Source organism: Xenopus tropicalis, chromosome 6, assembly GCF_000004195.4.
Source record: "Xenopus tropicalis strain Nigerian chromosome 6, UCB_Xtro_10.0, whole genome shotgun sequence".
NCBI classification, from domain to species: Eukaryota; Metazoa; Chordata; class Amphibia; order Anura; family Pipidae; genus Xenopus; species Xenopus tropicalis.
In genome coordinates this window covers 126,985,023-127,008,597 of record NC_030682.2, presented here as the reverse complement: position 1 = coordinate 127,008,597, position 23,575 = coordinate 126,985,023, and the positions used below count along the sequence as shown (strand labels likewise).

Here is a 23,575-nt window from a genome sequence, read left to right as displayed (position 1 = left end):
TGGCTCAATCCTCTAATCCACTAGATTCGGTATATCCCTGGTAGAAACCAACTTCAAACCGCTATGCTTCCAAAAGTTCTCTAAAACCAAAGATGTAAAAAGCATGACAAGTTTTAATGGAGACATATAGGATAACTAAAAATCCCTCCCAATTTGTAGGTAATAATGAATAATAGATGGTGATGGTTTTTACTGTGGAAAAAACATTATCATTATCTTTTATTGGAGATTCCCATAGATCTGCTATTGTCCCTGTTTCGAATGAGGGTGGGCATGTTCTAACGGTCCCTGCTAGAAATACAGTAGGAGGAGGATAGCCAATTACAATCCTGCATTCACAAGCAAAGACAGTTCCCTATCAGGTCAGCCTAGCTGCTGATTGGTTCCTATCCTGTAATACAGTGGGCTGCATGCTGACGGCCCCCCTGCACAGCCTGGGAAAGGAGACAGCAGGAAGTGGAACAGATGGGTGGGGCTAGTAGGAATTTGGGTTTTCAAGTTTTCAAATGTTTAATAAATCAGCCCAAAACACTTTTCTAAGCACATTCCTTATATGTAAAGGATTATATTGCACTGGCACCAGTGGTGAATTAATGATATATGGGGCCTCTAGGCTACAATTTGTACAGGTTCCCCCTTTGAGAACTCAGGCAGACAAGACATGCGGTGCATGTGTGCAAGCTCTTGGGTCTTTATGCTGTGTCGGGTTCAGCACATCCCGAATTGGCTCCCCTGATCACATGGGCCCCTAGGCTATAGCCTTGGTATGCCTAATGGTTAATCCATCCTTGACTGACACATTCTTGTTTTTTAAACAATATGTCTCCTTAAAATGATGAGCCATGATACCCCAGCTTCCATCATAACATCTATATCGAATGACTCATTAAATCAGTTTCTAGTTTGTTGCACTCAGTAATATCCAACCTAAGGTTTTAAAACTCACTACGAAATCCAATGAGTTCAATATGAATTCTGAGAACTTCTCACTCTTTCAGTCTGAATTGGGGTTGCCTTTACACATTCCATAGACAGTGTTAGTTTCTAAATCTATAACCCAAACAATTCATTTGCATTCATTCTTTTGGAAATATTTGTCATGTCCTGGAATGTGACAGTGCAGACATTCCTTCCGAAAGCCCCGAGAAGCTGTGACAAAGAGATTTCTGTGTGCCATAGACAATACTTGCAGCGGGATATGAGAATAAGCAGTACTTTGAGGCTGAAGTACCAAGGAATGAGCAATACTTACAATGCTCTTTTCTCCTTCTACTCAACAGAATCGCATCGGGAATTCCTGCACAGGCCTGCTTCTGGATACGTGCCAGAGGAGATCTGGAAGAAAGCTGGTAAGGATTGTTTAAACACACTGAGCCAGAGTTCTGGCAGCTGCATGCAGTTGTTAATGCGCCGATGTGTGGAATCAGAGAGAACTGATTAGTAACAGGGAAAAATCTGCAGTGATCTCCCCAAACAGTTTCAGATCATGATAGGAAGTTTGGTGTGTTTGTATAGAAGAACAGCAGCCCTGGAGGCAAATAATGGGTCTGAAAACACAAAAACACGTCCTTATTTGTCCAAGTGATTCCTACCTACAGTCTATGAAATTCAGGCGTATCTGAATCTGTATCTGCACTAATTCATACAATATTAATATAATTAGGGTTAATAAGCCTAGCAGCTGTTAATAAACTACCAATCCCAGCACCAAGTTTGCTGCCAGTTGCATGCATAGAGCAGCAATATCTTTGGGGTTGTAGGTTGAACACCCCTGAAGTAGAATGTGTGAGTTTTCAGGAAACAACAAACAATTCTATTTAGGCTCCTGCTACACGCGGTGTTTTGATTCCAGGGAAGTAACCCTAAAAGAAACACAGTTTATTCCTGCTGGTCACTTCATGTTGGTGACATCTGTTCAGAATATAGCCTTCCCTGCTATATTGTGACACACGGTCTACGTACTGTGCCCAGCATTATACTCTAAAGGCAGGGTTCCCCAACCTTTTATACCCGTGAGCCACATTCAAATGGAAAAAGTTTTGGAGAGCAACACAAGCATGAAAAAAATTCCTGGAGGTGCCAATGAGAGCTATAATTGGCTATTTGATAGCTCCTATGTTGACTGGTAGCCTACAGAAGGCTCTGTTTGGCAATTACACTGGGTTTTTATGCAACAAAACCTTGGCTCCTAACCATAAATTCATAAATAAGCACCTGCTTTGAGGCCATTGGGAGCAACATCCAAGGGGTTGGGGAGCAACATGTTACTCATGAGCCACTGATTGGGGATCACTGCTCTAAAGGTAACCATACACTGGCCAGCACTGTAATGTATCTCTCCTAATAGACACCGTATGAAGGGAACATACATGCTAGGGCCATAGTGCAAAGGATCATCTGACCAGCATACAAGTATCAAAAAATCTAATCTGTATGATTTTATCAGGTGTGGCCATCTAAAGGGAAGGGATCTGCTCTAATTTACTGGTGTTAAGTACTGATACTTTTCCTGGGACATTTGTACACCGTTCCAAAACTTTATGTGCCATTGTGATGGGTGCCATAGCTTGTCCATCATATGGCTTTTTTGAATTTCCTAATCCCAAAATCCTACACATTGAAAATAGTTACACACAAAGTGAAATAGCTCATCAGTCAGGACACACACCGACCCTCTGTGGTTTTGGACACCCATCACCAAATGGTTGTGCTACCTCTATTCTTACCTATTTCTGAGTAGCAGAATTCACAGAAGGCAATTGGGTGCAATGTTCCCTCTAAGGTGCGAGCACACACGGCAAATTGTAGTGCGCACAAAGAATTTTGTATCTTTTCTGTGAGCACCAAAAAGTTCTTCTGCACACGTATAGGGAATGTAAAAAAAGTCGTAAACGGAAACAAAATATGCACAAATAAGAATTAAAATTCTCATTTCCCAATGTAGTATTATTTATTAGACTGTTACTGCATTGCAAATTTTAATTGCACATCGCAAACTTTTATTACATACACTGCGCAGTCGCAAAAAATAAAATTCCCAAACTTTCCTCCACTGTCGGAAGTGGTCGCTAAACAGTTTCTGCTTTCACAAAGCCCAAATTTGCGCAAAGGCATATTGTCACATTGCAAATAATTTTTCTGTTAGCGACTTTTATTACATTCCCCCCGTAGTCGAGAAGGGATTAGAGGGAACACTGATTGGGTGTTGTTGGGATTCCTGACCAGACTGTGCATATAAATTAAAGTTATATATAATAAAGTGTTATTATTTTCCGGTTTTTCCCTGAACCACTAAATAGATTGTTCAATGGCTGGCTAATTCTCAAGACAGAAGACACAGTGCCAAAAACATCATAGTAGAGAACTGCCATCTTACTGAGCAATGGGAAGCCTAAATCCACCTACACAGTTTTAGGGATTATAATTACCTTTAAATGCAGCTTTTAAACATCTTAATAATATCTGGTAGATTTGTTATTTATTACATTTCTAAGCAAGGGAGAAGTGTGAAATTTTTGCTTGGAGAGACTGCAAATTGAGGCCCCCATTCCATGGGGGGACCTTCTATGGATACATATGGCAGTTGGTCTGTTTTTGGTGAGGCTAAACCTCTTTTATTCTCCACCTATGATTTAAGCGTTAACATCTGTACAGATTATACACACAAACATACTCCTATCCTCAATATGAAACAATATCTTTCAGGAGGATCGGCCTGTAGTATAGATGATAACATACAGCTCTCCCTTCCGGAATGAGATACTGAATCCAGTGTTACCAGAGATGACTGTAACTCGCCTTGTTCCTTCGCAGTTTATGTTATAAAGCTCAGAAATGTTATTTATCATTTACAGCCGCTGCAATAAATAAACGGCGAGAATGATCCAAAGTAATGCCGTCGCGGTCCCCATCTTGCAGCAGACAAAATGAATCATGATAATATAACTTCTATCTGCCTTGCCACAAATGAAATTGAATCACGCTGAAAAAAAGGCTTTTGTTTAAAATAATCACAAAATCCCAAATACCTTTATTTGAGTTCCGTCAGATTCAGAATAATAATCCACGCGCCGGCATTAGGGGCTTTTTTTTTTTCTTTTTCTTTTGTATATTTCCGCAAACAGGGATTGTTTGCATTTACTTATAAATATGCAAGCACCTTGCGAATGTTCTGTCAGTTCTCTTTGCAGATCTGAGTGCGCCTGTGGGACTAGAAAAGGAATGCATCATTTAAATAGAAATTGCCTGATTAGCATATACAATTAGTCGAGCTGAAGCTTTGATCGTAAGCAAAAATGATTGTCCTGTATTGCCACTTAGATAGAATTTGAATTCACCTTGAATATTCAAAGCAAATTGGGCCCTGGAAGGGTTGTTCGGGGCTGTGTTTTTGTTTTACCCAAACCCGGTGTTTATACAGTATATAGATATATATGGACGGATTTCCTCTCATTTGCAATTTTATATTCAATTTTGCATCAAAATCTTTTCTTATGCGTCGCGTAAAATGCGTTATGTTTGTGGATTGTCTTATGGTGTAAAGCGCATTAAAATCTTATTGGCGTAGATTATGTTATCACTTTAAACAGGGCCGCCGCTCCCTATAAGCAAAGTACTCAGTCTGCATAGGGCACCAACTCCCAGGGGGGCACCATCCCAGCTGCTCCAAAATAAAAACATTTTTATTTATTATAACATACCACCCAACACTGTCCCGCCGGTTTTTTTAGCGCATCCCGCTGTCCCGGATAGTTCAATCAATCTATGGGGGCTATTGGGGGCACTTACTATGGGGGCATTGTCTATGGGGGCAATTGGGGGCACTGTGTGTGGGGCCCCTATAGTAGGTGTTTTTTTTTATTATTTTATTTTTACTTCCGTAATATTTGGGGGAGGGGGCACCCATTTGGCCAGCAGCGGCCCTGGCTTTAAAAATATATTATGTTCTAAAATAACAACCAAACTTCTTCCTAATGGGGCATGGAGAACAAAGCCTGCTGTAGCCGCCCTGGCTCGTACTGGTGACGTGTTCTTCATTTTTAATAATTTGGTAATATAATACTATTCGAAATCGGTGTTCTTCATTAAAGAGAACATTTAATTAAGGTGATTTTTTTTTTTTAAAGTGAGTAAAACAATTAGGCGAAAACACTTGACTGAAACGTGTCATAATTAGTTTTAATAGGGTGTTAATTGGTACAGCGTTTGCCAAGTTAATAATTGCTGCTTATTAGATTTTCAATTATTCATTGTCTTTTTTGGTTTGAATAAAGAGGAAAATTAGATAAACGGAGAGAAGTGGAGACTGTTATGTATCCCTGATAATTAGATTAGATGGACCGACTTTGGAGGAATGAAGAACATTGTTTTTTCTATAGCTCCTCTTATCCTAAAGATAAAAATGAATATTTTTGGTTATTCTTGTGTGATAAATGAGCTTTTCAAATGTGAGATTGCACGGAATAGCAATCAATACTGATTGGACCATATCCATGTGTTTCCTTAAGGATTAATTGTTATGTACAGAGTATAGTCGAGTTATCAGCTTATGATGAGCTAGCATATGTACAGTATATAGATGAACACCAATTAAAACCCATTATCAGCATATGCATTGCTTACATAGACACCTGGCTTTACATTAGGAATTACATTAGTGCAGAAATGTGTACTAGAGTGCATTCATGGCCATCAGTCCTTCTCTTGACGTCCCTGTGTCTTGCCTAAAGTAAGCAAAGCAGGCCAAACTGGGTTCATACAAATCCACATGGTCTTAGATGTTGTTAAGGTCACTTTTAGGAGGCAATTGCCTGTTTGTATAATGCTATAACATACAAAAAAATGAAGATTGATTCATTTATGTCAATGTAATTTCTAGATAAAATTAGAACTATACTCAAAAGCCTGCCCGCACTGGCCAACCTCTGCACCCAACTCAAAAAAAGGGGTCCTTGTACCTCGGCCTTAACTAGGGAGTTGTGCAGCGGGGTTGGTAGCCCCCATGTTTGACCATTTCAAGTGCATTTAGAGCTTCCATTTCTGTCATCACCGCATATGCTCTGAAAGGCGATTTGGTCTTGAATTTCAGAATGCGCACTTCTGCTTGGTGCGCGTGTGCCTTGGGAAGGGGGATTGTGGCCAGTGTGAAGGCATTTTATAAAATGTAATGTAATGTGTCCCAATCCTCCATTGCTCACTCTGGTAAGCAGCTAGCACTCCCTCTAGTTGTAGGCACCGTGGAGAAAGGCTGGCTGTGTGCTGCTGACCTCTTAGACAGTCAGACTCATACGACTGCTTTTGAATGAAGCCATTCCTTTGTCTGACTGTCCCGACAGCTCACAAGGCGGATTAAGAAAGTTGGTTATTATCAGTGAATAGCAGCAAGTTTCACGTACAATTGACACTCAGTTGTATATCTTATCTCACAGACACATTCTGGGCTATTGTTCACCCTTAGAAGGTCACTCAAGTGACTTTAGTCTCACTTTTATCTTACATTTCCTTTAAGGCAGTGATTACCAACCAGTGGCTCAGGGGCAACGTTGCTCACCGCGCCCTTTAGTGTTGCTCCCAGTGGCCCCAAAGCAGGTGCTTATTTTTTAATTCTTGGTTTGGAGGCAAGTTTGGTTGTATAAAAACCAGCTTTATTTACAAACAGAGCCTTGTGTAGGCTGCCAGTCCACATATTGGCTACCAAATAGCTCTTATTTGGCCCTTCCCAGGAATTATTTTTTATGTGTGTGTTGCTCCCCAACTCTTTTTATATTGTGAATGTTAAAAAGGTTGGGGACCCCTGCTTTGAGAAAACATTACATTTGGCACCAAAAGCATCTTAGTATTCGAGAAAAGGTTATACTTTCATTGTAACCATTTAAATAATTGTTGACTTTTAAATAGAATACAGGTACGGGACCTGTTATGCAGAATGCTTGGGACCTGAGGTTTTCTGGATAAGGGATGTTTCAGTAATTTGGATCTCCATACCATAAGTCTACTTAAAAATGATTTAAACATCATTTAAAAAGGGAATACATTTTATAGATCTGAATTATTTGATTAAAATGGAGTCTATGAGAGATGGCCTGCCTGTAATTTAAAGGTTTCTGGATATCAGGTTTCTGGATAACGAATTCCATACCTGTATATGTTTCCAAAAAAGGACATCTCCCTGATGGTTTAGTGGGCCATAAAAGATTTTACCATCAAGCCATTACCAGGTGTTTAGTCACCGGCACACAGTATGAGATCAAGAAGAACCAGGATGATATTGGGCACATTACGTGCTGCTGTTCCATCATTGCTATGACCGGTTTCCATCTTTGTATCAAAATATGTCTTAAATATCTGTGGATGAATGTATTGGTGCTCATTTCCACATGAAGCCCTTTCATGTTTTGTAATGTGAAGTCCTATTGTTTGTCTGACAGAGGAAGCAGTCAATGAAGTTAAACGGCAGGCAATGACGGAGCTGCAGAAAGCTGTGTCTGAAGCAGAGAGGAAAGCACACGAAATGATAACTACAGAAAGGGCAAAGATGGAAAGAACGGTGGCAGAAGCGAAACGCCAGGCGGCAGAAGATGCACTCTCTGTTATCAATCAGCAGGAAGACTCTAGCGAGGTAGGTTACATATAGCAGGATGCTATTTTATTGTCTTATGTTATTGTGTATTGCAATTCATTATTTAATATCAATGCCAAAATGAAACAGAAGAGATTTACAAAGTAAAACTCAAAATAAGTGGAGAACATATAAAAGCCCATGATTGTTATGCTAAACAGATTATGCTGATTGGAGCAAGATTCCAGGGTATTTAGGGCTCTGGCACACGGGGGAGATTAGTCGCCCGCGAACAGGGAGTTAATCGCGGGCGACTAATCTCCCCCGTGTGCCAGAGCCCTTAACTGCAGAAAGATCTTTGTACAAGTCATTCTGAATTGAGAATTGCCATTTGGATGACTAGCAAAATGTCTTTAAGAGAAAAGAAAAAACAGCAAGTCCAGTTGATTTGACTTATTATTATAGATATGACCTGAATGAACAAGGACCTTCATAGACAACATATAAAAGCCTTTGATAGACACTGATAGGGTTAGCACAACAGGAAAGTGCCAGGTTGAAGGGGTAGAATAGAAATAGTATAATACTGAAAATGGGACACACGTGAACACACAAACACAATGTAGACCAGCTGTAGAAGTTCTTAAATTATATATATATAAGTGAGACCCAATGTTTCTTATTATTTCCCTTTAGCCCTTTTGGAGAATTATAATCCCCTTACAAGAGGGCAGCAAGGGTGTGGCTTTGTGGCCAGTGGTTTTGGTTTCAGAGATGTGAGCCATTAATGCTTTTCCCAAAATAGGGTTTAAACCATTAAACATTGTAGTGTATAGTGGCCAATTAATACTGTTGCATGCTTAATGTCATTGGTTTATTAAGCATTTCTCATAAATCTCATGTTTACCTTGAATGGATTATCATATTATAACAATACAATACACAGCTATTAGAAGCTGAAGAATAATTACTTCTCAAAGCTTGTTGAAATAATACACAGAAAAGTTGTTAGTCCTTGGACCATCAGCTATGTTCTTCTGGTTCTCTATTTGCCCACTGGTCTTTCAGATGAAGCTGCACATCAGTGGCTGATAGAGTTTTGTGTAATAAAGAACTAAACATGGCTTTCAGTAAGAATAAGATGGACTTTGAGCTCCAGGGGCATTTGGTCATGAGGTGAGTTGAGACCTCACGTTGTTACTCCTGGAAGGGCAGTCAGTCTATCCTAACTGAATCTTTTCTATAGGTGGAAGGGCCACTGGCAGATGAGGACGTAAGAGGGCCCACTCCTACTCATTTTTTCATATTTCCTCTTCTTTACCTATAAATGGGCTAATTTCATATATCCATTCATTTGGTTCACCATTAATTTGGTGCCCATATACCGAGCAGGTTAGGCAGAATATTGATAAGCTAGGAGTTATCTAGTCCTAAGACCAGTATATAGCTAATATACAAGATAAAAAAGTTGTTATTGTTAATACACTCCCTTCATATTATACAATATCCACATTGTTTTACACAAATCTATTGTTAGATTGTAACTATTTATAATTTTGCACCTCTTGTGTATCAGTGACAGCAGCCAATACATGTAGGCACTCACGTAGGCCATAGAGGAATCACTAAGCGTGTTTTATAATTCTTCTCTGTGGGCCATTTGCAGCCCTCAAAGGGTTAAACAATGGCAATTAGAAAACTGCATATGAAAAACTGGCACCAATCTTCAAATCCTATGTATATCCATGACTTAATAAGAAAGGCTAGAATTTAATGTGTTGCAGACGGCTTTAAGGATGAAAGACCCTTGTGGGATCAGTAGATGCCCAGAGTAGTTTTTTAATGCGGAGCAGATGACTTCCAAAAGACAAAAGGAATTGATTTCCAACATCTGAGGTTTCTCAGGAAGAGAGTCAAAAGGGAAGCTAACTGTTTCATTGCAGGAACTAAGTCAGACCTACCCGTAATTGGCCTGGCATCCTTAGGTTAACATGTCAAACAGAAAAGTGAGTCTGTACACGATGATTCCTTGAAGGGGGCACCGGCCCAAACTGTTCCCTAGCTTTGCTTTGCTTTAATGCTGGAGTGGAAAGGGGTGTTATATTGGCACATAGATTTGTATACTACTTGTTAATTGTGTTCATTTTATAAGGCAGGGAGGGTACTTTATACGTCTAACAGGAAGCTACAGCGTTTACACAACTAAGGGGCCGGTACAAAGGTTAAAGTGCTTAGGCCGACTTGCAGAAGAACCACATATACCTAATTTATGTAATGCTATATACAGCCCTGAAAACTCATGTATACATGCCCTCAAATTATTAAAATATATAAGATAAATGATCTTCTGGTTAAATATTAGGGTCATTATGCTTTTTATGCCCCTCTATATACTGTATCTAAGGGGTTAAACACAATAGATATAAGGGGTGTATTAATTAACATTGGAGACGAACATCACTGGTGATGTTGCCCATGACAACCAATTAGATCTTTGCTTTTGTTTTCTAACTTGCAACATCAACATCATTGTCTCTAATGTTAATAACTACATCCAATAAAGTTTAAATAAAATTTATGGGTAGGCCTGCTCCAATCAAGTAACCGATTAGTAATTAATATGGTGCAGTTAAGGTGGCCATACATGGATAGGGTACGCTCTCTGAATGGACTTAGAGCAGGGGTGGCCAAGACCTTGATCGTGGTCCACCAGTCGATCCCCCATGCGTGCGGCGCATTTAATTGGAATGCGTACGTACACTGCATATTGGAGTCAAAGGTAGATCGCCGGGGGACAAAGTCCCCTGACTTAGAGGGTACAAGAGCTGCAGCGGCTCTTCACTTCCTCATCTACCGATTGACCTGGGAGACATGGCTGATTGTCAGATGACATCTTCGAACCTTCTCAGTTCCTAAACAATATCAATATTACATAAATATCAGTCAGGATTAGCAGGGCACAATTTACATACCAAATATCAAAGCATTATACAATATTATTGGTACATGTATGGCCAACGTTAGAAAGGGAAATAGTCATTGGTTGCTATATTACTGGTCTTTGTTGAACTTTACACATAGTACTTTATAACAATGTTAGGTTTTTACATTTTGTAAATTTCATGGGATGGACTACAACCGCCAAACTGGAAGAAATACAACTTCCAAGAAAACTGCATCACTCAGGGCACCTCTAGTGCTATTTGTTTTTGGAAGTAACAGTTATGATGATGAGGGTGGTGCCATATTGTTCCTTTTGCCAGGGTTTTCTTAAAATAGTGTGATCCATTAGGGGTCAGTCTGGGGTGGTTCACAAAGAATAATAAGGGCTGAGGCAAGTAGCATGGTATCTTCCACAAATACACAAATAAAGCATAACAACGTATGTAAGTTCAGTATGAAGCCATTCTGCACTCACCTTTATAATTCATGTTCCTGGGTTGAAAAAATGTGAATATTTCTAGATATTTTATGTGCATGTGTATTTTACTGTACTCTGTTTGCTGGTATAGATAGAACTTTGGAGGCTCCATATGCTTTGATGGTAGAAGAAGCATTTTTTAGTATTTTTATAGTATTTCATACCCAATAGAAGAGGTACCATTAAATGCATGTAAAACCCACTGAACTGTGACTAATTTCCTCAGTAAATTGCTAGAAAGGTACTGCTTTGTCTTTTGTATTTGTAAGCACCGCACTGTAGAAAATGTAAACATATCCCCGAACTATTTCAGCTTAGTAGTAATAGTTTTTGACAGCTCTAGGAGTGAGCTAAGTTTAGACAAAATGAACCCGAAACCAGAAGGGCTGAATTAAAACCAGGTGAGGCCAGACAAGAAGTCTGAGACCTGAGAGTTTAACTACCAAGAAACATCTGTTTCTGTGTTTGGATACTTTTTTTCTTTTCTTGGGATATTTTGAAGTGTTTTCGAAAGATGGGAACAATTTTAAGAAATAAAAAAGTTCCAACACATGCATTTGTAATTATCTGGTTTATTCTGTATGTTCCATGCTTTTGAATGGAGCCACATCTGACTTTAATCTATTGGAGCCAGTGAGGATTGGACGGATACCATCTTTCCACATGGCAAAGATTCCAGCACCTTCCAAGGCCTCCGATTGTAAATGGCACTTAAATATTTTTTAACGATACGGTGTTGAAAATAACAATAGTTTTGCAGTTATGATGTTGATGTTCTAATTAGATTTCTGCTGATAACATGGTTATGTGCGGCCAAAATTGATTTATGGTGAAACAAAGGCCACAGAACGTGCCCTCAGTGGACCCTAAAGCAAAGGATTTGCCATAATGTTTTCTTTCTCCTTTTTTCAGAACTTTGCAAAATCCATGCTTTGGACAATGCTCTGTGTAGCTTCAGAATATCCTTGGGCAGTTGCCATTCAATGGCTTCATAATGCTACAGATGAAGCCATTGGGATTTCACATTTTGGCACACCATGTCCAGACACAAATTTTTAGTACTAAGTCTGCCTCTAGATGGTGTTAGACATTGCTTCTGATGGACTAAGGCCATTGCACTCTAGCACCACCTAGAGGCAGGACTTAGCACTAAAAAATGACACAGTGCTACAAAATGTGAGTTTCATCTGTAGGTCATCTTCTTGCAAGCTTAGACCACATCTGAGCTTCAGTTTAGGGTGACCAGTGGACAGTCTGTACTGATCTAATGGACACGTGGTCCATGTATATCTTGGTTGTGCAACTTGGTGTTCCATTGGTGTTCTAGGGGCCCACATATATACGCTGTGTATTACACAGTTAAGCTGGATATTGATTTTGTTTAAAAAAAAATGGTGCATTTGTGGTCACCATTAGGCAGCTTTGTCTTGTTTACATCTTCATTATTTGTTTAAACTCTTTTATGAACCATCCCCTTTATTTTATTTTATTTTTTACTAAGCCAGCAATAGCTATCTCAACTATAAAGGCCATAGAAGATCAATTTTCAGATCACTATAGAAAGCTACTTTCTGTACCTTCAATTCAAATGTATCATGGTAAGACAGGTTTGGGATCTATTATCCAGAATACTAGGGACCGTGGGATTTTCAGATTAGGTATCCCATACTTGTAGTCATGCCAGAACTAGTTTAATCAAACATTTAATGACATAATTTGTATCATTATGTAAAAACCTCTGGACAGACATCTGTACTTGTTTACAAATGCCTCTTTATTGTCCTTTCATGAAGTCACAATGATTCTGCTATGAATGTGAATATCTAAGTGGATGTTCCATACAGTTTCATTTCCTTCCAAAATATATGATTTGACTAATCAAACTCTGGTGGGTTATTCAGCCAAAAAAGTCAGCGTGGATGAGTAACGTCCCAAATGTGCCTGAGAATTGGGGTCATCTGCAACCCTAGAACTTGAGTCCAATGGGCCAACTCATCAGTCTATGGGTTGACCAATTGTATTGAGGTTACTGTAATAGTCATGCTGCTAATTCCTAACATCCTGTTCATGGTGCAGCTAGCTTATGTTGAGTAATTAACCTTTACTCGATATCTGGTCCTGAGCCTCTCGGGAATGAAAGCTGCATCTTAATTTCCAATTTATCATGCTGAGAATTACGTTTTTGGAGTGGAGATTTACTGCTTTATTTCCAAAGAAGTTCAACCGGGCCTACAGCCTTTTACTTTAAGAAATCACTGGCTATCTTCAACATTTCCTCTTCCAATAAATCACTGGACGCCAGCCCCCATGTTATTTGCTGTGGAAGTGTGATGGTTACTTAGTCCCTGATATCTTGGCCAGATGGTTTATTAGCTGCAAGATAGACACTGGATTCGTATTTCTCTTGTCAGGAACTAGAGAAGAAATGATGACAGCAAGTTTGCTGAGACAACGCTCTGTCTGCCAGTGCCAGTCATGAGTTTTATTATGATGACAGTAGTTGGCTGAATGCAATAGTATGGCAGCATGTGTGGGGAGGGGGGTCTTTGTGTGGGGGTCTTTTAAATAGAGTCAGGCAATTAAAAAAAAAATGCAAACCTTTTACATCTAATAGTAACATAAGAAGAAATATCAAAAATGTCCTTTTTCTTTTTTTTTTATTAGAACTTGTCTGTGCTGGTAGCATTATCTGTCATCTGCTGTAGAAAAACCGGAGCAGATTGTTTACATAGCATTTCACAATTTCACTATAATAAGGCAAATTCAGTGGATTTGCACAAATGTCTCGCCATGTGTTCAGAACACATTTCGTACTTTCTCCACCTGCGCTCATAATTTACAGTTCGTTTAATGTTACTCTTTGAGGCAATGCACAGAGTTAGGTTATTAACTGTTCATGACATCTTATTCTTCGAATGCTTTTTATTTTCCAGAGCTGCTGGAATTGCGGTCGTAAGGCGAGCGAAACCTGCAGCGGCTGCAACACTGCGCGGTACTGCGGATCATTTTGTCAGCACAAAGACTGGGAGAAACACCACCATATTTGTGGACAGACTCTCCAAGCGCAACAACAAGGGGAGACGCCAGCAGTCAGCTCTTCTGTCACACCCAGCAGTGGAGCAGGAAGTCCCATTGATACACCACCAGCAGCAACACCAAGATCCACCACTCCTGGAACCCCTTCCACCATAGAGACAGCTGCCCGTTAACTCTATTTAAAAAAAAAAAAAAACTGAGTTGTTCAAAAACATTAAAGACACAATGAAACCAATTCCTCATTTTCAGATGTTCAAAGATTTAAAATGTACTGTCACGATTCAATACTACAATAACAATGAACTTCTTTTATGTTGAAGTAGTAAACACAGAAGGGCCAGTAACGGGTCACAAGGACTTCTTACGGAAAACAAAGATATCTTTTCTTTAGAAAACTGAAAGAGAGCAAAGAAATATAACTCAAACACATGCTAGATTTGACCTCTTCCCTGGTATTTTTCAGTAGCTGGGATTTTAAACTAGATGACCTCATTAAAATAGGCTTTACCAAACAGCAAACCAAGAGATTGCTAATTGCTGTTAAAAGCAAGGGAGAAAAACAAAAAAGAAATAAAAAATATGAAAACTAAAATCACATTGTTCTTTATAACAAAAAAAAAATAATGGAAAATTGAGAGGAACTCCTCAAGGGCCGTAGCATTGGATAGAGCAGTCAGCGTTTAACAAGGAGATGAATGGCGTCCATGGGTAACTGACTGAACTTTGAAGACCCGCTACAAAAACTCGCAGATGTGCAGCAGATTGGAAGGACTCACAGATGTTCATCTTTTTTTTTTTTTTCTAAAACATGTTTCTAAAAAAAAAAATGTAATAATATCCAGGTCAACAGAACGAAAAAAAAAAAAAGAAAGATGATTTGCAGTGGGATGTATGACTACAGCAGCGACGGGGGAAATATGCCATAATGCAAAAAAAAACCAACAACAAAAAAAGGTTTCTTTCGAGGAACACGGTGGCCGCGTTTAATTTACACCCTTGGCATTGGTGACATCAAGCAGCTGCCCCAGACGACCTTTCAACATTTCTTTACATTCACAGAGGAAGACAATCCGGTCTATTCCAACTAATTTATATTTTTTATTGAAAAATAATAAAAATTTTAAAAAAAAGACAGGTTCATACACAGCGGCAACAGCTCCAACCCACTTCCGATGTTCTCCATCCCCTCATGTGTGGAATAAAAAATTCACTAAAAACTAGTAGTTCTCTTGGTGTTGAAACCACTCCTGTCCTGTGAGCTTTTCCCAATGGTGTTTTTTCTTGTAAATGTGTTGGACAAATGTGAAGAAACATTGTAGTTTAACCATGCCCGCCACATTTAATCTCTTTATTCCTAGCTGGTGAGAATCTTGTATCTTTCTACGCTGCTTTTATGTATATGTTAGTGAGAATTCTCTTGTAGTACAAAACCACCCTTATTATGATTCTTTTTTTTTTTTTTTAAATTCTTTTGTCATCACGAGAGAAAACGGAACGCTATCTACCGGAGCTGCTAATTCACTCTTCTAGAATTTTTTCTTTTCCTGGAAACTAGCATGCTTCACGGAATGCTAACATATCGGTGTTTTTGTAGGAGGGATGTACATAAATGTATTTTTGCACTGTCACAATGACTCCCTAGGCATGCATTTTTTTCCTTTTTTTTTTGGACAAATTCGTTTTTTTTCCACGCAATTTATCGATAGCATAGAGAGTCATGGTGATTTTTTTTTTTAAAGATTTGCTAATAGGGATTTTTTTTTAAAAAAAATTTCAAATAAACAAGTTATCGCGCAATATAAAAGGGCAGTGCATGTGTATTGCTGCAAGATAACTTTTAATTTCTGATTTTTTTTTAACGAAATATCGATAAATAGTTCCAAATGCTGAGGCGTAGAATGACAGCTTTAACACTGCTGATAGTCAGGTCATACAGTATTCTACATTAAGGGAAGTTAGCCAAAGACTGATCTAATGGACCAAAATCTGAATCTTTCAAGCACCCATTCTATGCTCCAGAGGATCAGCAGGTTAAACATGTTCAGTAAGGTACAGTGTGCATTCATTTAGCCTTTTAATGTGCAGTTTCCAGACCAGAACTGCTTCTTAGTTGTAATTGGGGAAGACCAGGGACTGGCTGTGTGCTTTCAAATAAATTGTAATATCTTGCTAAAGAGTTACCGTCAAGGTTTTCCAACACTACAAGATGGTAAAACAGCCAACAACAGTGCAGATGAAGCTTTTGGCTTATTGTCGTTGTGGGGCCACATTATATTGAAATGATGGTGCCATATTGAATTCAGTGCCACTTTCCTCTACACCACTAATACTCTGATCAACTGCACTTTGATCCAAGCCCTGCCGACTAATAGGCTGAAAAAAATAATTACATTTGGCGCTTACACACAGGCAGAAATCTCCAAAGAATTCAGTAAAAAGAATATTTAGGTCATTCATAGGGATGTGCCAAATCCACTTTTTTGGATTCGGCCAAACCCCCGAACCCTTTGTAAACCGAATCCTAATTAATATATCATAATTAGGTTTTGGAAGGGTTAAATCTGGGAAAAATCTTCAACTTCCGTGTTTACATGACAAAAAGTCATGTGATCTTTCGGATTCGGTTTGGCCAGAGGCATGGATTCGGCCGAATCCGAATCCTGTTGGAAAAGGCCGAATGGATTCAGTGCATCCCTATTAATTTATACCAATTTTATCCATATCCACATAAAGGTGCAACAATATGTGAATGAAAAGGAAAGGTTTGAGTAGATGGGTCGGTTGGGTAATGTTCAGTTTACATTATTTCCCTTTACACAGGAAGTCAAATAGAATTTGGTAGAAACAATCTTTTTTATCCACATGGGGAGGCTAATTTTTTTATTTTTTTTTTTTAATATTGTGATTTTTTTTCTTTATTTCACAAAAAAAATCCATCCTGATCTCAAAATTTGTTTCATACATTTTGAAAAATTTGACTTTTTCAAGAAAATTCAAATGATCAAATAGTTTGAATGTTGAAAATACACCCCCCATTGACTTCCGTAGAAGCTAGCCAGGTCATTGTAGCTGGATTTTTGATTTTGAATTTTTTAAAAAAAATTTTAACTGATAAATCTTGAAAACTCAGATTTAAAAATGTTACAACTTCAAAATTTGTACCTTAATTTTTAGGAAACGCAGAAAAAAATTGAGCTGAAATTTTAATAAACTTGCCCCTAGTGTTTTCCTATATAGCTATCAGTAGAGAATGGCATAATGTCTGCACAAAGTGAGGAACCTTTCTCAGACTGAGATGTGCATCACAATCCCCTATGGTCAAAAATACAATAAGCAACAACTTACAAGGGTAGTTTGCCTTTAAACTAAGTTTTATTATGTTATAGAATGGTCTATTCCTAGCCACATTTCAATTGGTCTTCATTTTTCAAAGTTTCTGAATCATTACCATTCTTCTTCTGCCACTTTTCAGCTCTCAAATGGGGGTCACTGATCCCAGCAAACAATGATTGCCCTGTGAGGCTACAGTTTTATTGTTATTGTAGCTTTATATTAGTTAGGCCCCCTACCATTCATAGAAACTGGACCCTAGCAACCAGAGAGCTGCTGGAATTCTAAAAAGATGAGCTGCTGGACATAATTTGAAAAACCACAAAAAAGTAAAAAATGAAGACCAATTTTGAATCTACATCATAGTAAAAGTTACGTTAAAGATGAACGACCCCTAATACAAAGGCTACATAAGGTTTGGTTTGGTTTTCCAATTGCTCATGGCGTATTTTACTTTATAAGCACATAGCCAGAACCTTGGATGAGTTATTTCTTACCATGGTGCTCCCAAAATTCATTTGAACCTTGTTTTCTTCTCATTTGCCAGAGCTTCTCTAGGAAGCACTTATGGATCCTAGAAATATTGCATCTTAAATCCATTTACCAATCAGACAATTTGAACAGCATTATCTTTTCGGACCCCCATGTGTAAAACACAAACTAGCACAATATGTCTCATTTTGTTCATTCAGGGCACCCTGGCCGAAAAAGAAAAACAAAGCCTCCCCCTTCTTGATTCTGAGCTCTCTCTCCTCCTTCTCTTTGTCCTTCCTCTTCTTTTGCTACAGTCTCCTCAGTGGCAAAAAGTTTCACTCTACCTCTGACAGCATGTACATTGCACCAGTTGCTAACAGAACTGGTCTAGATAAACCAAATGGGCACACAAGAACCTGGATACCAAAAGTTACGCTCATACAGCTGCAAACCATATCACTTCTTGGTAACAATGCAGACCTCATAAAACTAAAGAAAAAGAAAAAAAAAAAAAGAATAAAAAAAAACTTTTGTTACTTTCCTTTTTTGCTTGTCACTTATATACAGGCTATGTGAGAGTATAATTTGTAGGTATAACACATTAAAAAGAGTTAACTTCATTGGATATATCTAAATGGTGGTCACAGATAGGAATAGGGCACCCAAACCTTTTCTTGCTCCTCCCACCTCCCTCTCTCTCTATGACCCTTCTCTTTCAACTGTTGGGCTCTGTCATGGGACTGTTTGACGGGGGCCGCCTGATGTATTTTTTAAGTTTTAATTTTGTGTAGGTGCATGTCTTGGGGATTTTACAAAATACAAGGCTGGTTTACTTATGCAAAGCATGCCTAAAGTCTGGAATACATAAAGTTGGGGGCAGGGTGGGCAAAAGTGACTTCATGTTGTCCGAATTCTTCAAGGGACAGTAAAATAAATTGGAGACTGTTGAAATGCAAATTTCTTTTCTTTTTTTTTTTTAAATTTTTTTTTTTTTTTCCACTTTGGGTTCTGCAAGGTTATTGTGAAAAAGTTGTTGTGCAATACTTAATTCAGACATGTACCACAAGTTACTGGTAGACTAACACTGGGTGGGGATGGGAGACATCATGCTTTCGTCAGCATAATCTTGAGCTTTCAAGTCTACTATGTCTGAACTGTGGTTTCTTGTTTATCCTTTTTCTTTAGTTGGACTGTATTGTATGGTCTGTCAACCTGTGAATCTTTAAAGTATGATTCAGGTATTGTTGTATTCTTTACTGTGTAATAAAAATGTCAAAAATGATGGACTTTACTGTTTATTGTATATATGAGACATGTCATTAAATTTACAAAGTCACTATTCTGCCCATCCTATCGGCCCTCTGTAGTGTGTCGGTGATCATTTTCTATCCTCAGGTTTCTATAATCTCTAGTTTTCATCAACAACTCATAAAGGGATTAATTGACTAAATTAGAGCCACTGTACTCCTTTGGAGTAATCCATAGCAACCTATCGGGAGTCAGAGACAAGAAAACAAGGACTTGATTGGTTACTCCTTTACAGTAAACTCCATTTTTTGTCAATCCCCCGTAAATTCCTTATAGGGCATTAGGACCCCAAAATAGTTTCTGCCTTTTTAGGCCTAAATTCTACTGGAGTGTTTCCACAGTCTTCAGCCAATCAGCTGATGTTTTGTTGATGGTTTTGCTGCCTCTTCAGGACCTCTCAATGGAATACTATCTGGATACTGCAGTGACTATGGCATAGGGTTTATATAGTGTAACGATTAACAAAGTTCACATGGACAGCATTAATGTTTTTGGCTGCTGGGCAGTGACTTAGCTTCCAGGAATGCTCAGTGGTACCTAGAGCCAAGTCCTTCCTGATGATATCTGCAATAGTGGAGCAGGGGGGTGATGACCCCTTTTCCAGAGGAAGAAACCCAAAGGGTGAGCCCTGCTTTTGATTGCTAATAAAATAAAAAGGATTGATTTATGCTACATAGATATATGTGTAAAAGTGCTACCACCTTTATATCCCCTATAAGTGGGATGCCAGTGGGATTCACTTAGAACCAGATGAGGTTGAGGATAACCTGTATGAAACTTTTCAGCACTACGAACAAATAGATACAATTTAATATAATCAATCCTATCTGACTGTTCTGAAGTGACATTCTGTGTCAGACCGGATCAGATGTAATGGCCTGAAGACACTTCCTATCCCAATTGTGGGCATGCTCAGTTGTTCATAGATATTGGCAAATGCGAGATTTTTGTTTGACTGAACTGCTGTTACCACAAGCCTCTTGGGCATAGATGACCCAGGACCAGCTCTAAATTGCTCATAAGGTTACCTCTTCCATATGCCAAGAAAAGGTAGCCCATTGCTAAATGTGCTCATTGCCTCAGTGGTCTCCATGGCGGTATAATTAATACATTGGCAGTTATTGTTATAAGTTCATGAATCTCAGCAGAAGCTTTACACAAAAATGGGAAAATATTTTGCGTTCCTGGCTTCAGTCTCCAGAAACTTACACTGTTACTAAAAAATATGTGCTATCTTAGTCATGGTTCCCTCCCTCTTCTTCTTCGCTTTTTTTTGTACTTTCAGTTGCTTTTCTTGGCATTAATTAAGATTCATTCTTGCTTTAGTCACTGTTGTTATATATAATAATAGAACAGTGGTGGGGGGAGTATTATAATGCAGACACATGACAGAGGTTAGGGCTGTGCACGTGCCATTCAGGCTCTTCCATTTCCATCTTACCAAACAAAAAAAACCTGTTGCCCCAAAGTAGGAAATATGGAATTGGTAAGAATATCACTGTACATTGCCCAAATCATAAAAAACAGCCTCATGCCATTTTTCCTATTCTACTGAACAGTATAGTCAGCATTACTATAGGAATGGGGGATTTGTTCTCCTGGTATCCAGGTCAGATCCATTTATACCTTTATTATTATTATTAACATTTATTTATAAAGCGCCAACATATCCCCCAGCGCTGTACAATAAGTGGGTTTCATACATTGGACATACAGAGTAACATATAAAGCAATCAATAACCGATACAAGAGGTGAAGAGGGCCCTGCCCAAAAGAGCTTACAATCTACAAGGAGAAAGGGTTGAGACACAAGGTGTGGGAATGGGCATGACCAGAGTTGTGAGAGGTGGGGCACAGGGTATTGCTAAACTAGATTAGGGTAAGCTTCTCTAAATAAATGTGTTTTTAGAGATTTCTTGAAGGCAGAGAATACTTATTGTGCGTGGTTATTTGCCAATAAAATCCATACTCCCCTTTAACAGTTAGAACAGTTGGAAGTTGGGATCTTACAAAGGGTATCCAATACTTTGTATACAGTATGTATATATATATATATATTAAATGTAGGTAGAAATGTTTTATATGTACTTAGGAGGAGCTAAAAGTTTCTGCTGCAAAGATATAATTATTAACCCATGGAAAGATAAATAATAAAATGTCACAATAACAAGAACATTGTAGAACAACAGAGCAATAATTTTTGGCTGCCGGGGTCAGTGACCGCCATTTGAAAGCTAGAAATAGAAGAGGAAGGCAAATAATTTTATAATGATAAAAAATGAAGAACAATTGAAAAGTAACTGAAATTATGGCATACTATAACATAGTACAAGTTCATGTAAAGGTGAAACTTACAAAAGCCAAATTCAAAATATCTTGTTTTGTCAAAACAAATGCTACAAATGATAATGTGCATAGGATGGTAGTTACTTGCAAGCAGGATATTAGGAACTGCCTAATGTCCCCCTATAAAAATACAATGGACCTTATATTCTACTCCCCCAAACAATGAAGCCAGTAGGAGTGCCTTAGGCAGCTCCTTGGCATATCTAAAGAAATGAAGGGGTTGTTGTTGTCTGAAGACTAAACACATGGGGTAACACAGTAAGTAACCTATGTTTGGCAATATACATACATAAGGAAAAAGGAGTCTGGATACAGGGAAACATGTTAGAAAGGAATGTTATGCAGCAGTTTCGTATAACTCCATACAGAATAGTTCCCCTGCCATATTTACTTCGATGCCGCTGATGATAATACAGAACGGAATGATGACACTGGGGGTTCATTTACTATACAGTGTTATACATGTGTTGATGCTTTGCCCTTTCAAACACTCCAATTCCTCTGTGTGTATTTTAACATATGGAGAAGAATGAAGAGTTGCCAAGTCTGGCAGTGCAGTGAGTTGCAAAAAGCCACATTGCCCCTGAGTGTATCAGCTCAGCACCCTACCAGGCAAGCCTCCATTGGGGAGATCTGGCTTTCTCTCACTTGCTGAATGAACTTAGTCAGAAGGGGAGTGTCGGCCTATGGTCATATTTTCATGTAAGTTATTTATTATTTGTTCCTCCAGATATGTTTTATAATACTGTGCCAATGTGTTCTTTATAGAACAATAGGCAAGCACACAGACTTTAGTTATCTAAGTCAGACTTCAGTTTTTCCTGCACATTAGACGTTGGCTACTCAAGCACTGGAAATCTCAATTAAGAGGGAAAGGTGAGAATAAAGGGGGAAAGATGCTTCAGGGAGGTGAAAGCGGTGATGGTTTGTTAGGCGTTGCCAGTGTTTGGCAATTTCTGTTTTAGCCCCAGCAAATACAATCTTTTGTCATTGGATCACTATTGATTACTTTTTTTACTGCTTTGACCTTGCAGTCAATTACTAGAACTTGTTTTTTTACCCATATTACCCATAATTCCAGCATAACTGCTGCTGCACTCTGATTGGCATTCACCACAACTTCACCAGATGCATCAAAACATGAGAATTGTGTTTTGATGCCAACAGGGAGGAAGTTGTGTCTAGCAAATAGAATACAAGGGTTATGTCACTTCCTGTGCTTCTCTGTTTAAAGGGGCGTTGGCATCCAGTTTATTGGGCGCAACTCTGCTTTGTCTATTGACACAGCCGGCTATGGGAACCCTGGGGCTACTGCCATGTTCAGGATGGTGGAATCTTATGGGGTTCCCTAGTGTCAATAGGCAAAGGTAGAGACTAGTGATGAGCGAATCTGTTCCATTTTGCTTTACCATAAAATTTGCAAAATGGCAAGAAAATTCACAAAACGGCAAAAATTAGTGACACACATTTGTTGCGCATTTTTTTTGTCGCCCGCATCTATTTTTTATTGCCCGCGTCTATTTTTTGTCATCTGCGTCTATTTTTTTTTGTCGCCCGCATCTATTTTTTGTCACCCCGGCTATTTTTTTGTTGCCCACGCTTGTTTTGACGCGACGGAGCCTTTTTTGACGCAACCGCGCCCAATTTGACGTGACCACACCCAATTTGACGCCCGACAAAAAAATTCCGCACAACAATTTTGTCTGCGGAAACAATTCGCCAATGGCGAAATGCGGAAATCTATGCCTGGCGTAAAAATTTGCTCATCACTAGTAGAGTCCATTTTTTAGAAGAGGCAGGCTGGGCATATTAGCAATCATGAGAAAGGGCAGGAGTGTGCTCCATTGGGTCCATTTTAGTGCCTCCCTAAAATGACCCCTTCACTTTGTAAGTGTTTTTCTACTCTTTATTGAGATGGGATAGAGGGTTAACAAATATTTTCTGAGCATGGCTGCCATCTTGAATGCTAAGGTTCTAGGCTGATACAAATACAAAGTGGCACAGAGATGTGTTGCAAAAGGATTTAGTATCTCTCTATATGACCTTCAATTTAATGTGAAATTCCAACCTGCTCTGTTGTATTTCTTACATTTGCTCCTCAT

The 23,575-nt window shown here is 38.8% G+C and overlaps 1 protein-coding gene across 4 annotated transcripts in view; it reads left to right on the top strand.

The window, feature by feature from the left end:
* The window catches only part of runx1t1 (RUNX1 translocation partner 1), a 100,151-nt gene extending 81,050 nt beyond the window's left edge, over positions 1-19,101 (top strand). For all 4 annotated transcript variants that reach the window (XM_002934415.5, XM_004915148.3, XM_004915150.4 and 1 more), the window contains exons 9-11: positions 1,281-1,349; positions 7,428-7,618; positions 13,913-19,101. In XM_002934415.5, the coding sequence (XP_002934461.1) occupies positions 1,281-1,349; positions 7,428-7,618; positions 13,913-14,188 (536 nt within the window). In that variant the 3' untranslated portion in view covers positions 14,189-19,101. The remainder of the gene's footprint in view (positions 1-1,280; positions 1,350-7,427; positions 7,619-13,912) is intronic.
* Positions 19,102-23,575: the final 4,474 nt, after the last annotated feature.